General features: G+C 40.1%; 1 protein-coding gene across 6 annotated transcripts in view; it reads right to left on the reverse strand.

Annotated features, from left to right (window-relative positions):
- STXBP4 (syntaxin binding protein 4) overlaps positions 1 to 13,644 on the reverse strand; it is a 167,916-nt gene that overhangs the window by 19,173 nt on the left and 135,099 nt on the right. For all 6 annotated transcript variants that reach the window (XM_074342767.1, XM_045513798.2, XM_074342766.1 and 3 more), the window contains one exon: positions 4,686 to 4,743. In XM_074342767.1, coding sequence (XP_074198868.1) covers positions 4,686 to 4,743 — 58 coding nt within the window. The remainder of the gene's footprint in view (positions 1 to 4,685; positions 4,744 to 13,644) is intronic.

Consider the following 13,644-nt stretch of genomic DNA (forward strand, 5'->3'; position numbering starts at 1 on the left):
CAGTACAATGGTCAGGTTAATCAGATAACCCATGACAGCACCATCAAGATGACTGGCATTTTGTCATCGAGCTTACGAATGCTGCAACTCCGTCTCTAAGGAGAAAATAAGAAAGTTTCCCCCTGAATGCACTGATATATACATATATATTACATAATATGTATATAGGAAGTGAGCAAGCCCTGCCTGTCCACACATGTGCACACATATATTGGAAAATACGCACACACACGTACAGACGTACACGTTTGTTAGTTCTACAAAACGCTGGCTCTAGCAATGCCAGTATTTTAATTACATTTGTCTACAGCAGGTGAAATGCTCTAAACATTGTGTCGGAAGGAAAGGAGGTGACCGCAAAGCACTAATGGGTGTGCGCTGTACACGTGGACGGACAGGACTCTGTTCAGGGAGGACTGTCTACGTCTGGGCATCCTCGGGACAGCACTGACAGCTATTCTTTTGCCTGAGGCTGGGCTTCCGTCAGTGTAACAATTCAGTTTCTGGGAAGACAGTGACAGGTGTCAATCTCAGGGAGGAGAGTATATGTTCACAGACCATCATCTCCTCCAGTGTTCTGGAAGGGTGATTTCAGTCACTGTTCTTTTCAGTAAAGGTGAGATGGAGGCAATGACCTGAGTTCATTACTTGCTGTTTCTTGCCTTCAAAGTACCATTCACCTGGTAAATGAACTGCTCCTACCTCAAAAGCTACCACAGGCTATCCAGGCTCAAAATTTGGGTTGGGGTAATGAGAGGACGAAAAAACAAAAATCTAAATAGTTCCAAGAAAGACACATAGCAGATGCTTGCTAAAGCAGACATCACTTACCAGGCAACCTATCTGGACGCAGCTGAGAGCTGAGAAGAAACCCTCATCAAGATGTTACAGTGAGAGCAACATGGATGGACCTAGAGATGATCGTACTAAGTGAAGTGAGTCAGAAAGAGAAAGACAAATAGCACATGATATCATTTATACGTGGAATCTAAAAAAAAAGGACTCAAATGAACTTATTTACAAAGCAGGAACAGACTCACAGACACAGAAAACAAACTTAGGGTTACCAGCGGGGCAAGGGGGTGGGAAGGGATAAATTGGGAGTTCGAGATTTGCAGATACTAACTAGTATATATAAAATAAATAACAAGTTTCTTTTGTGTAGCACAGGGAACTATATTTAAGATCTCGTAGTAACCTACAGTGAAAAAGAATATGAAAAGAAATAGACATATATAACTGAATCACTCTGCTGTGTACCAGAAACAAGCACATTGTAAACAAGCACTTCAAAAATAAAACATAAAAAAAAATTTAAAAAAAGGACTATTTACAAGCAATCCACATAAGTCTGATTATCAGACATCCTGTCCGCCTCAGGTAAGAAAGTCCTGGGTAACAGGGTAAAGTGTGCCGAGTATGAGAAGGGAAATGGGGTTGAGGAGATGGCCAGGCATGCTGAGGGCAGAAAGAGATGACAGCTGTGTCTCTAGTCTAGCTTAGACAGCTTAATATCTCCCTGCAGAACTCACTGTATTATGCATAAGATTGATGTTCGTGATGATTTTGTTCAGTGGCCTGCCTTGGTACAAGAAGGCAGGGAGGCATGCAATGCTTTTCAAATAAGACTTTCATCAAGAATAACTAAGTGTTGATGCTTGAATGGGGTTCACTTCTACTAAAAAAAACAACAAAAAACCCCAACAACTCATCGTAAGCACACCATTCCACCCCGACACAGGATAAAGAACTGATATACTATTAGATTTTTTTTCCCCTTTAGATTTGACCTTTCTAATCTCCAGCAGATAACTACTTATTCTTAGAACTAAGTTTCTATCCTGCTGTTTAGAAATGGATACAACACAGAGTTCTACCTAAATCGGAATCTGTTTAAAATATCTTTGTGGTGACACGTAAACACACTCCATTAAAGTAAGGAGGTGGAGATGGTGCATCACTGGTGTGTGTGTGTTTCGGGGGATGGCTCTGGAGTCAGACAACCCTGGGTCTGTATCTTGGCTCTGCAATTTTATTACTGCATGATCTGGACGAGTTTAGCCCCTTTTTCACATACTTTCTCCAACTGTCATGGTGAGACAAGGACACCCCCCTACCCCCGCCCCATTGTCCTTTAACAAGTCTATCTTGTCTCTTTTCTGCTTTCCTTATGAGTCAAGATTAAGGAAGAGAACTGATGGACTTCCAAATGCAGTCTCTTTCGATTCCTCCCACAGGGACTGAGCTGGATCTCAGGGCAGTCAAGGGCTTGCTTACTGCTTCTTTTCTCTCTTTCCTTGGATGTGATTCTTCTCTTGCACTAGGAGCCCAGCCCAAGGCCACTGGTCATTCTGCAAGGGGCAATGCCTTAAACCGGCTGGGTAGCAGGCAATGGAGCACACTCACTCTTTGGCTCACTCACACACACGTCTCTAGCTCCCTCCTTTTCCTTGGTAGTTGGTGACTGCGCCCTTAAGATCCTTCCCTCACAGGGCACTGGTTAGGCTCTGACAGATGGTTAAGGCTGTGCTGAGGTAAAGGAGTTCCCCACAGGGTCCAGACTCATTTACTGACAGCTTCCAAAGGTATCTGAATTCAGAACCCTGGTCAATAAAGAATGCTAGTTTGCATTCCTCTGACTGAGCGTTTCTTTTGAGGACCTTCTAGGAGATAGGCACAGCTGAGGGCAGGATGCGGCTCCTTACTGCGTAATACCAGCGTAGTAAGAGCTGAGTGATGCTCACTTTCCCACACTGTTAAGAAGATTAAACGATACCATGTGTAGAAAAATACACCTAACATGCCTGGCTACTGAGCTCAGTAAATGCTCACCCCCCACCCCCACATCCTTTCCCTTATCCATTACAAAGTGAACATAAGAAAGAAACACGATTCAGATTTCAGTGTGGTTTTACATTTTCCTGCCACCCCTGCAGTAGAGTGATTCAGATCTTCCAGGAACCTAACAGTTAACACAGCCTATGGAGTGAAACGTTCCTTCCAGAGGAGTTATGATTTGTGAAGTCAGTAGTATGGTGTTAAATGTAATGTAATGGTGTTAAATGTAATGAATTCCTGGGTCTTCTGCTCCAAAGGTCCCCTTGTCCTTCATGTGTTATAAGCTATACCTTTGCTTTATTAATTACTTTTTGCTAGAGACTACAAGAAAAAAAAAAACATCATAAAAATACTTTGCCAGGTTTACCCCTGATTTTTCCTTAAATCTTTTCAAAATATGAAGTTTTGAACTCTCTCTCTCTTTTTTTTTTAGGGTTGGGAGGTACTTAAATTTCTTTCTTTCTTTTTAGAGGAGGTACTGGGGATTGAACTCAGGACCTCCTGCATGCTAAGCATGTGCTCTACCACTTGAGCTATACCCTCCCCTAAGTTTTTGTATTTTCAATGTTAATGGTCATATGATTTTTCTTGTTCTTTTTTCCCACCATGATGACTTCTCCATCTTGTAAATTAATGATGACCACTAGGCATCTCCTGTGTTTAAAATTTTAAGCCAGGTGCTTAATATTTAACCACTCTATAAGGCAGGTAACATCCCCCTAATTTTATGATGAGAAAACTGAGGTGCAGAAAGATATAGGAACCTGTGTAACAGCACAGAGCTTGAGAATCCTGTATGTGGAGATTGCTTTTTATCTAGAACTCAGTGGAAGTATACCAGATCCTGTGTCCAGTGTCAAACCAATCAGTCCAGAAGCTAGAATATGTATTTCTGTTGAGGCTTTCTTTTTTTTAAATTATTTTTTAAATTAAAAAAATTTTTTTTTAATTTTTGGAGGAGGTAATTAGGTTTACTTGTTTATTTATTTTTAGAGGAGGTACTGGGGATTGAACCCAGGACCTTGTGTTTGTTAAGCATACAGCTCTACCACTTGAGCCATACCCTCCCTGCTGTTGAGGCTTTCAAAGAGAGGTCTGTGTTAGTAAAATTCTGTAGTATAGCAGAAAGAATTCTGGAGACGGAAGACTTGGCTTCTCTTCTGGCTTGGTGACTGAGTAGCTATGGATTTTTTGGCAACTACTCTAGGCTCTTATTTTCTTCATCTATAAATGGAGGGTGTTCTGAGAATCCACTGAGATGAGTATACTGTTCACGTACCATCTCATTTAACTCTTCAGTTATATGTTGTACTTTTTTCCTCACTATTATGTAAATTCCTAATATCAGAGAACTCATCTGTACATTTCACTACTGTATCTCCAGGGTATGGAACAGTGCCTGGCACACAGCAAGCGCTCAAAAAAATTGCAAAATGAATGAACTGTGTCCACTGTAAGGTATTCAAAAACTGTCGACTATTATTAATATTATTGTTAATGAGTTTTCAGACATACAAAGTAGCTTTTTCATTAGATATTAACTTTGCATAAATATTAATACTTGTAGCCTGAAGTGAATTCAGGCAGCTAACATTTAGGTTTAAATGATGATCTTGTTCCAATTTTTTGATGTTTCCCTTGAAATAATTGCTAGATTTTTTTTCCCTAAATGATATCTTATATTAGCATTTAAATTGCATGAAATGGAAATGGTGAAGTTTCATTTCTTGTTACTAATTTTTGTAACCTCCAAGAGGGTTTCTTTATTTTACTGATTATTCTGCAACTTCCAGGTTCTCTCCAGATGTGAAGAAAATTGCTTACTTGGTTGATATGCTTGCACTTACTTGATGAAGTACTTGATTCCATCTGCTGTGTAAGCTTCCTCCCACCCGTAAGGTAGACCTAGAGTGAAAGGAAACCAAAAATACATTTAATAAGATGATGAAGATAACTTCATTTCCTGGACACAAATTTCCCACAGCTTCACAATTATTTGAGTATGTTTCTTGTACAAAATAACTGTCCAGAAAGGAAGAATTAAAATAATTCAGATGAGCTTTCACACTCAGCATCTTAGAACACAATAAATAAGTCTTGAACAGTTAACAATCTGCTTTAGTTGCATTAAATGGATTATGACTTGTCATTTACACGTGGTGAGCATTTTTGTCAGCAGGATTCAAGCAAAAATTTTTGGTGCAGGGGATGGCTTTTGCCTGGAGGCAGAAGGATGGCCAAGATGGCCTCTGCCTGTCTATTCCGGCTCAAAGTTTCCTTAATTGGCTCCCTGTACATTCTTTTACTCAGCTCCACAGGGAATCGACATATGAGTGCCAGATCAGCAGGGGTTTGAAAGTAGCTTTTGGACAAGACAAGATTCCATATGAAGTCTGAAAGTTTAGCAAAATGATTTACAATGGATTGCAGTATTTTTATTTTGTTAATTAAGAATTTTGTGCACTAAACATAAATGGCCGAACAATCTGCTAAACTTAGCTTCCATTTCTATACTGGGATTGAGAATAATTAGCTATAAAAAGATGCAGACTGAAGTAAGCAGGCAATTATTTGGCCATATTTCTGTAAATATGAGTACTTTTTTGTCCTTATCATACCAACAGAACAGGCCCAGGTTGAGGCAACCTATTCTCTTATATTCCAGTGATGGGTGAACACAGTGGTTTCCATCCCTTGGCTCCACCCCTGAGCACCGCCAAGGACTTGAACTGATCAGTCCTTTGATAATGGCTTATCAAGGATCCTTTGAAGGGGATAAGATACACAAACACACCAAAGAACAGTCTCCGTGGCTCAGGTAGCCTACTTCTTCAGAAAGCAACTGAGGTATAACAACAGACCAGTGATTTCCATTTCCCCAAGTCTCAGCAAGAGGCAGAGCAAAACTGCAGGAACCACAACGACGTGAATGAAACAGCCTTACTCCATCACCATTCACTTAGGATTCTTTGAGAACAGCTCTAAGGATGCTGTTTTCATAATTAAGAACAAAACAAGCTTTATTCTGTGTTTATCTCCAGTCTTTTAACCCAGTTGTCTAAAACAAGACCTTGGCCCAAAATTCTGTAGCTATTTCCTTCGTAGATGGACACAGGCCACCTAGGAGTTTCTTCTCTCTCTTAATGAAAAAGCGTTCCTATTGTAAGTAGGAAATAAGCACTTCTGGGGACTCAGCATAAGCAACTGACTGGCTTCTTAAAAGCCCCTGAAGTGACGCTCTATACATCTCCGCTGGTATCCACGGCCAGCACCGCTCAGCCAGACGGCCTGTCATCAACCGCGGCTGCCACCGACCCAGTTCACGCAGATTTATTTTCTTTCTTTATACTTTCTGCATCTTTGTTGCTGATCACCTCATTCTTCACTGACAAGTCTCTCACTGGAAGGGAAGAATCTGATGACTGTACACAAAAACCTTGCTTTCATGACAAAAATGTTCAGAAATGCAAGGATTTCTGATCAATAGGGAAAGACAGCTAAAAGTTACATAGAACGTCATTCTCACATGCCTAAGATTTTTGCTTACATGACTTATCTGTCTGGTGCAATTATAGCAATACTTCTAATCTCTTCATTCATAGGTTTTAGTTTTTTTTAATGAGAAGGACAAAAAAAAAAAACAAACCATGTATACTTTAACGGTAGTATCTTTCTAATCCATAGGATCATCTGAAAATCGAGACTGACACTATGCCATCAGAGCAGAGTTCCTGCCCTGATTATTTTCTTACAATTATCAAAGAAGAACTACAGGTTCACAGCAGACTTATTAAAGGTACCAATTCACATCCATATAAGTGAAAATGGTTATTCAATGACTGTGGTCATCAAGATATTCCTGTGTATTGAATAACATGTGTACCTTATTTTAGGAGAAATTCTGTTATGGGAAAAACAAGCATTTCTTTTTAGAACACTGAACGGTTTCTTCTTTTTCATGCAGTTAATATAATCTGTGAAAAACAGACCTGGAGATTAAATTGATAGTAACTATCTTTCAGTGCTAGTTCAGTAATAGAAAACACAATCTTTGTCCAATTATAAATTGAAAACCACAGTATATTGATAAACCAAATGACCTACTTTATACAAAAAGGGCACTTAACGGTTTCTACAAGCTTAGATAATTATGATGGACTCAATTTTCCATTAGTAAAGGTTTTTATCTCTTCACAATAAGTGAGTGGGATGTAATTGTAACATTATCTAAATACTTCTCACTAAATGTTATTTTTTCAAGGCACTACAATTTTTCTACATGTCCCATATCTTTATGCTTGCAAACATATAATGCTTCTATTTTCCCTTTCCTTTTGATATCTGTTTTAAAGCTGTTACGATAACTATAGTCACCTGAAACTGCTTCTGATGGGAAGTATTTGTTTATGAAACCTCACACAACATTCTTGCCATCAGAGATCATCTGTTCCAGTCAACAGCTTCCTGGTGATGGCTGCAAAATCTTCACAAGTATTTTGCCAAAGTAGGACTCTCGTGTATATTCAGCTAAAATGCTGGCTGTCACCTACCACTCAACACAGACTTTGATCTTATGGAATGTTAAAAAAAATAACCATAAGTAAAGACATCATTAAAAACAGGAATAAGTGCTAGGAAAGAAAAGTACGGAATATTCTGAAAGAGTTACTCATTGCACAGACAAAGGCTAAACTCCTTAATACGTAAATAACTCTTACAGATCAGTACGAGAGAGGTAAGTGACGAACTTGCGGAACATTCAGGACACAAATGCACTTAAACATATGACAATAGGCTTAAGTTCACTCTTAATAAGAGAAATACAAGTTAAACTCTTACAAGATGCCGTGTTCATCATGTTAGCTAAGACCGACATTTTAATAAGACATTGTGTTGAGGGTATGAAGAGGCAGCTATTCTCACACTGATAGAAGTATAAATATGATGGTAACATATTCATGGGGAGAAACTTGTCAAGATCTATCTAAAATTTTAAATGCTAATAGTAACAGTTAACAGTAACGGAGTGGCTGGGTGCTAGACACTGCACTGTACATGCACCAACTCTCTTAAGCATCACAACAATTCCAACAGAGGTACTCTTATATCCCCATTTTACAAATGAGGAGACTGAGGCACGGGAAGGTTAAATCACTAGCCTAGAGTTATCCAGCTGGCCAGGAGGAGCGCCCAGGCTCTTAACCGCTATTCTGAACTGTATCCATATACCTTGTGATCCAGCATTTCTTCTAGGGATTTATCTTCTAGATAACCTTTATGTACAATTATTAACTGTCAAAATAAAGAATTGAAAATAATCTAAATAACCACCCATGGGGACTGATTAAAGACACTATATCAAGATAACAGGCTATGTCCAGCTGTGAGAAAAGATGAAGAAGCAATTTATGTACAATTTGGATAAAGGGATGTAGGATGAAGGATGTCTGGAATTACTGGAGTTATCCAGGTACAGACGTGGGGGAGAGCCCTCCAGGTGGAGTGAACGGCAAGGGCTGTGGATGGGGATGAGCGTGCACTCTTGAGGACTGGAGAGATCACTGTTACTGGAGCATCGTGAGGGAGGGAGGAGGAGAGGGTACAAGACTGGCTGGAGACAGAGGCTGCGGGCCATGTTAAAATGGTTTGAAAGTTTCTTAAAATGGAAGCTGGAGATCTGCCTCTGTTTAAGATGAAGGAAGCTGCAAGAGAATATTGTTCCCACCATGTGTGGGGAAAGCTGCACAACCTAGAAAAATATATTATTATTATTTTTTAGTTCCTCAGGGACTGAGTTCCTCACACGAGCTGACCTTCAGTTGAATTCAGCTGAACTACAGTTGCGTTCCAAAGGATGACAAGTCCCTTGGAGGAAAGATGGGGTACATGAACTCTTTCTCTCTTGGCAGAGCACAGGAAGAAGTGTTGCCACAAAGGTGGGTAAGAAAATATCTAAAAGGCTGTAAAGCCTGATTACGGGCTAGCACGACAGTTTCGTGTCCCTGGGAGCCCTAGACACAAGGAGAGCCTCCTCTCCCTGAACAGCCCTTTGCTCATGAGAAAGATTGGGGGTGGACTGGAGACTAGACAGAGCCCCTGGGTGATGCAGGCGCATGCAGGACCTGCAAAGGCTCGAGGGGGGAGCAGGTGTAACACCCTGCCCTGGATCCGGCAAGGGGACACATCAACTGCAACAAGGGCCAGGCATGCAACCTGCAGATGCCCTGGACCCTCCTCTGAGATGAAGGGAGAAGCAAGGACACTCCCACACTCTGGACAGGGCTCTGAGTGACATAAGGCAAATCATCTATTCCTGGGGGAGGGGCAAGAAACTGTCACACACACCGCACTCTCCCAGGCCCTCCCAGGCTCTGGGAAAAACCTGATGTCTTCACCCTGCACTGACACTAAGTCACTGGAGAGGTGAGGGTGTGAAACCTTTCAAATCCAGAATACCGCACTGATGTGAAGCAGATTCCGACTTCCACAGGGAGAGGGGCAGGAAGCCACTTGAGGACTTAGTAGGAGGTAGGTTGCTTGCCACTAAGGAGGGACAGGAAGGCTGAGGAAGTCCTCCCTCTGAGATTCGGGCCACAGGGACTGATTAAAAACTGGGGACTGGAGTAGGAAAACCAAGCGCCTCTCCCATACCCCATGCTCCTCACGTCCACCACTAACCTTGCACTGAGCTGTCTATTCTAGGGGAGGGCAAGAGAGCAGACCATAAATGTCCACTGGCATGCAGGTGTGTTGAGCCTGCTGCCAGCGGAGGATGTAGCAGGAATACTGAGAACCCCCAATCCCCAGAGCCCCAGACCTCACAGAAGCACAAGGGAACAGCAGACAAGCACTGGAGGAATCTCAAGTCTCTGGTAAACTCAACCTAACTCTACAAACAAAATGCAAAGACAGCTTGCCTACAAAGGAGAGTGAATACCACCCCACCACCTCCACTAATGGCCTCACAGAGAAGAGACAGACCCACTTCTGGGCTTAAATAATATTTATCTCAGGATTTACATTTCTGTACTTTCAAAGACTGACATCGACATCAATCAAAATTATGAGACACAGAAAAGCAAGAAAGAGAGAGAGGGAGAGAGAGAGAGACAGACCTATTGCCAAAAGATAAAACCACCAATATAACCAGATCCAGAGATAGAGAAAACGTTGAACTTTAAAATAATTATGATCACACATTAAAAGTCCTAGTGGAACCTAGTGAATTATGCTTGTGTAATTGCAGCAATGCTTGTGACCTGGGTATATTCTGCTGAAGGTAATGACCGAGCGTCCTGAGGCCCAGAGTCTTGTTAAATGGTGAGATGGAAGGAGATAGCGCCCAGTGAGCTAAGGGATGTGTAAGGATGATTAGACGAATGGACCCCAGACTTTAAGCTGAATAAGAAGTAAAAATAACCACGGAGGCTGAAGAATAGAGGAAATAGAAGATCTTATTGAGGACAATAAACCAAGTAGTGAGCTGGAAAGTGGGCAGGCCTGAGTGGGAGGGTATGGAGTCTGAAGTCTGTTGATGCTGAGGTTCCTGGTGGGTGTGGAAGATCGCAGCAAAGTGGAGAAAAATGCGCACTGGACAAAAAGAACTGAAAAGTAAAGGTAGTGATTTACGTGGATGATGGCAGGAGTCGTTTTGGGGAGAAATCTGGAGAATAAGAATTCTAAAAATACAATGGATAAAGACAACCCCATCAATCTCAGAGAGAGCTCCAAGAGCCAAATTTACTTGAAAAATACCTGCTAGTGTAATTGTTATAAAAACGCAAATATATTTAACATTTAGCATCTGATGTCTTGAGAAAAAGAGAAAGAGGCTGTGGTGGGGAGGGTCGGGGTGAGAGAGGGGTCGCTAACTCAATTAACAAAGCTTCATTAGAGAGCATGACATGCGTCGTATAGTGAAATCTTCATTTGATTTGCAGTCAGAAATCTGAGTCTACAGGTCATGTTCCTCAATGATAAGTTGAAAAACCATGGGAAGTAACAATCTTCGTGGAGTGTAAACTTTCTCCTTTATATGGTAGCGCTCATAGTAGTCGTCTTGCCTCACTTGTCAGGTTACCATGGGGCTTTAATCAGATAACATATAACTATATAATGATATTCACAAAAAGAGACCATTATTATTCAGAGCAATGAAAATGACAGCTCCTTCTCCATTGTTTATGGTTCTGGAGACACAGAGTAATTTGAATGCTTAATATAAGAGAAGTCTTTAAATTATCTATGGGGGATATCTCCATGAATATACAGGTATATATATTTTTTGTAATCCGCTCTAGTGCACTCATGGTAACATCCAATAAAAGAATAACAGAAACCAGTGGGACACTCTGACCCTCATTGAGTGATGTGACGATACAGGTTTAACAACCAGCTTTTGGGGCTGGGGGAAGCCCTCATTTGTAGCATTTACTGATTTCTGTGGTGTAAATACTCCTCTCATGACTGATTTCAAGCTTCTAATGTGATGTCAATGACCACAGAGTTGGGAAGAAATGTGTAGCCGTACACCATGCCCACAGTATCATTCCCAGACATAAGGGACATAAACAACCTCAAAAGCAAAGACAAGGAAAATAATCAGGAAATTTTAAGTTTTGAGTATTTATTCCTTTTTCTTTTAATATAATGTAATTTTCTGTTTAAACATTTTAATTTTTAATACCGACTGTGTTTCCCAAGTAGCTCACAAAATTCTTGTAAGCCAGTCCTGGCCAGCTCCAGCACAACCATGGTAGAACCCATCTCTCACCTCCCTGGTCCTTTGATTTCAAAAATCAAAGGACAAAAATACTGTTCTGGCCAAAAGGTGATTCCATGAAAGCTGAATCAGTCTATAATGATGTGGAGAATCACTGGCCTAACAATAAACTATGTATTTATCAAATGTTTGCCTAGAGTTTCCTCTGTGCCTGGCATTCTTCTAGGTATTTTATAAATATTAAGTTATTTTATCCTAAGAACCATATGAGGCAGGTGCCATTATTAACCTCATCTTACAGAGAAGGAACTGAGGGAGAAAGAGATTTAAGTAACTTGCCCAGTGTCACTCTGGTAATAGACGGTGCAGTCACAACTTGAACCCAAGCAATAGCGTGGGTTCTGATGCTTTAACTATTAGCATGCTGCTTCCATTTCCCTAATTCAACATTCTTAAATGGTCCCAAAAAACTTTTGCCTAACTTTTTGAAGGAAAAAAAAAAAAAAGAAAAACAAAGCTCTCAACATCTCAATTTCTGCATTATTACCCAGAGAAATGCTCTTTCGAAAGAAAGTCAAAATAATTTTTAGGCTTGAACACAAAGCAATCTATTTTAGAGACATTTTATGTTGGATTTGCGACTGTACAAGTAAATTTGTAATGTGAACTTCGGTGCCAATTTTAAAAGAACTGCTAGCTAATTTCCCTATGAAAAATGAATCTGTTATACTGAGAGAGAGTTGTAACCTATAAATAACCAAATAATGCAGTATTTTAAGTATAAAAATTTTCTAAGGGAAATAATTTATTAAAAAACCATAGAAATTTCCTGAATTGTGCTTTAAACACTCCTTAAAATTAGACTTGCATAAACTCTGCATTGTAACAGACAATTTTGGAACTGTGAGTTGATTTCTTACCACATGGTTACATACATCATCATTTGAACAAACAAAAAGGCAAATGAAGCATACACTGTAGGAAGATTTTATATGTTTTTATATTTGCATGGCTCAAATTGAGAATTTAAGATGTTAACATCATTAGATATGTTATTTCGAGTTAGAAGTCACTCATGGGACAGGTTAAAAGCTGTACTATATTGAAGGGACAAAACGGTAAAAATATTCCTAGAGGTTATTTAGTAGCTCACAGTCCTCTTCATCTTGTCACTCTTTTGGGGCAAATATTACACCAATACCCACTTAAGAGGAAGGAGCAAGCTAGCATTCATTTTCTACATTTCTCCTCCCAATAGGTGCAAAAGTCAAAATTCTTGTACTCCCAAGCATAGAGTGACTTCCTTGAACTCTGATGTGCAGACATTCGAGAAGCCAGCTGAAATGCTCTTTCTTACACTGCTCACTCTCATCCCATGATCCAGACTGAGGATAAGAAAGCAGCATTTCACTGGCAGTTGTCTCTGGGCTTTTAGACAGTGCTGGAGGAATGATCTGGTTTAGGTTTGTTTGGCTTAAAATCAGTAACATACAACAGACTTCATTTTGTGCACGTGTAAAACTTAGCATAAAACTTGCTGAGGCTTTTCTTCAGTAGGGTATGAGATCTCTCTGCATAATCAGCCTAAAGAGATGTTGGTGGTGATGGTGATGATGATGATGTGTGTATGGGATCCTAATTCCTTTTAGTGTAAAAGGGAAACAGGATTATTTTTTTAAGAATTGCTGTTGTTACAATAAAGACATTAAGGGGTCAGTGGCTGCTGCTGAAAATGAATAGATGGATCTATTAGAAGGGGAAAAAAATGAATTACATCTTCTCCTTTCTTCTCCATTCAGGAAGACTGATTTTGGTAATTAGAATAGTTGTCAAGCAAGCTTGACTTCCTCTGGTTAACAGAATCAGCAATCTGTTAGGTAGTCCAAAATGGACACTACTATTTGCCTGCAACTAACAGCTGCTTGATGGTTACAGGTGGACAGACTTGATCTAAGAAAACAGGAACAACCGCTTGTTAAGTAGGTCAAAATGTTAGATTCAGACGGACAGAGAAATTATTTAGTAAACCTCTTAAAGTGCTTTCATGAATATTTCCATGAAATGTCATTAGCTTCCTACTACCA

The sequence above is a fragment of the Camelus bactrianus genome, chromosome 16 (assembly GCF_048773025.1).
Source record: "Camelus bactrianus isolate YW-2024 breed Bactrian camel chromosome 16, ASM4877302v1, whole genome shotgun sequence".
Classification (NCBI taxonomy): Eukaryota; Metazoa; Chordata; class Mammalia; order Artiodactyla; family Camelidae; genus Camelus; species Camelus bactrianus.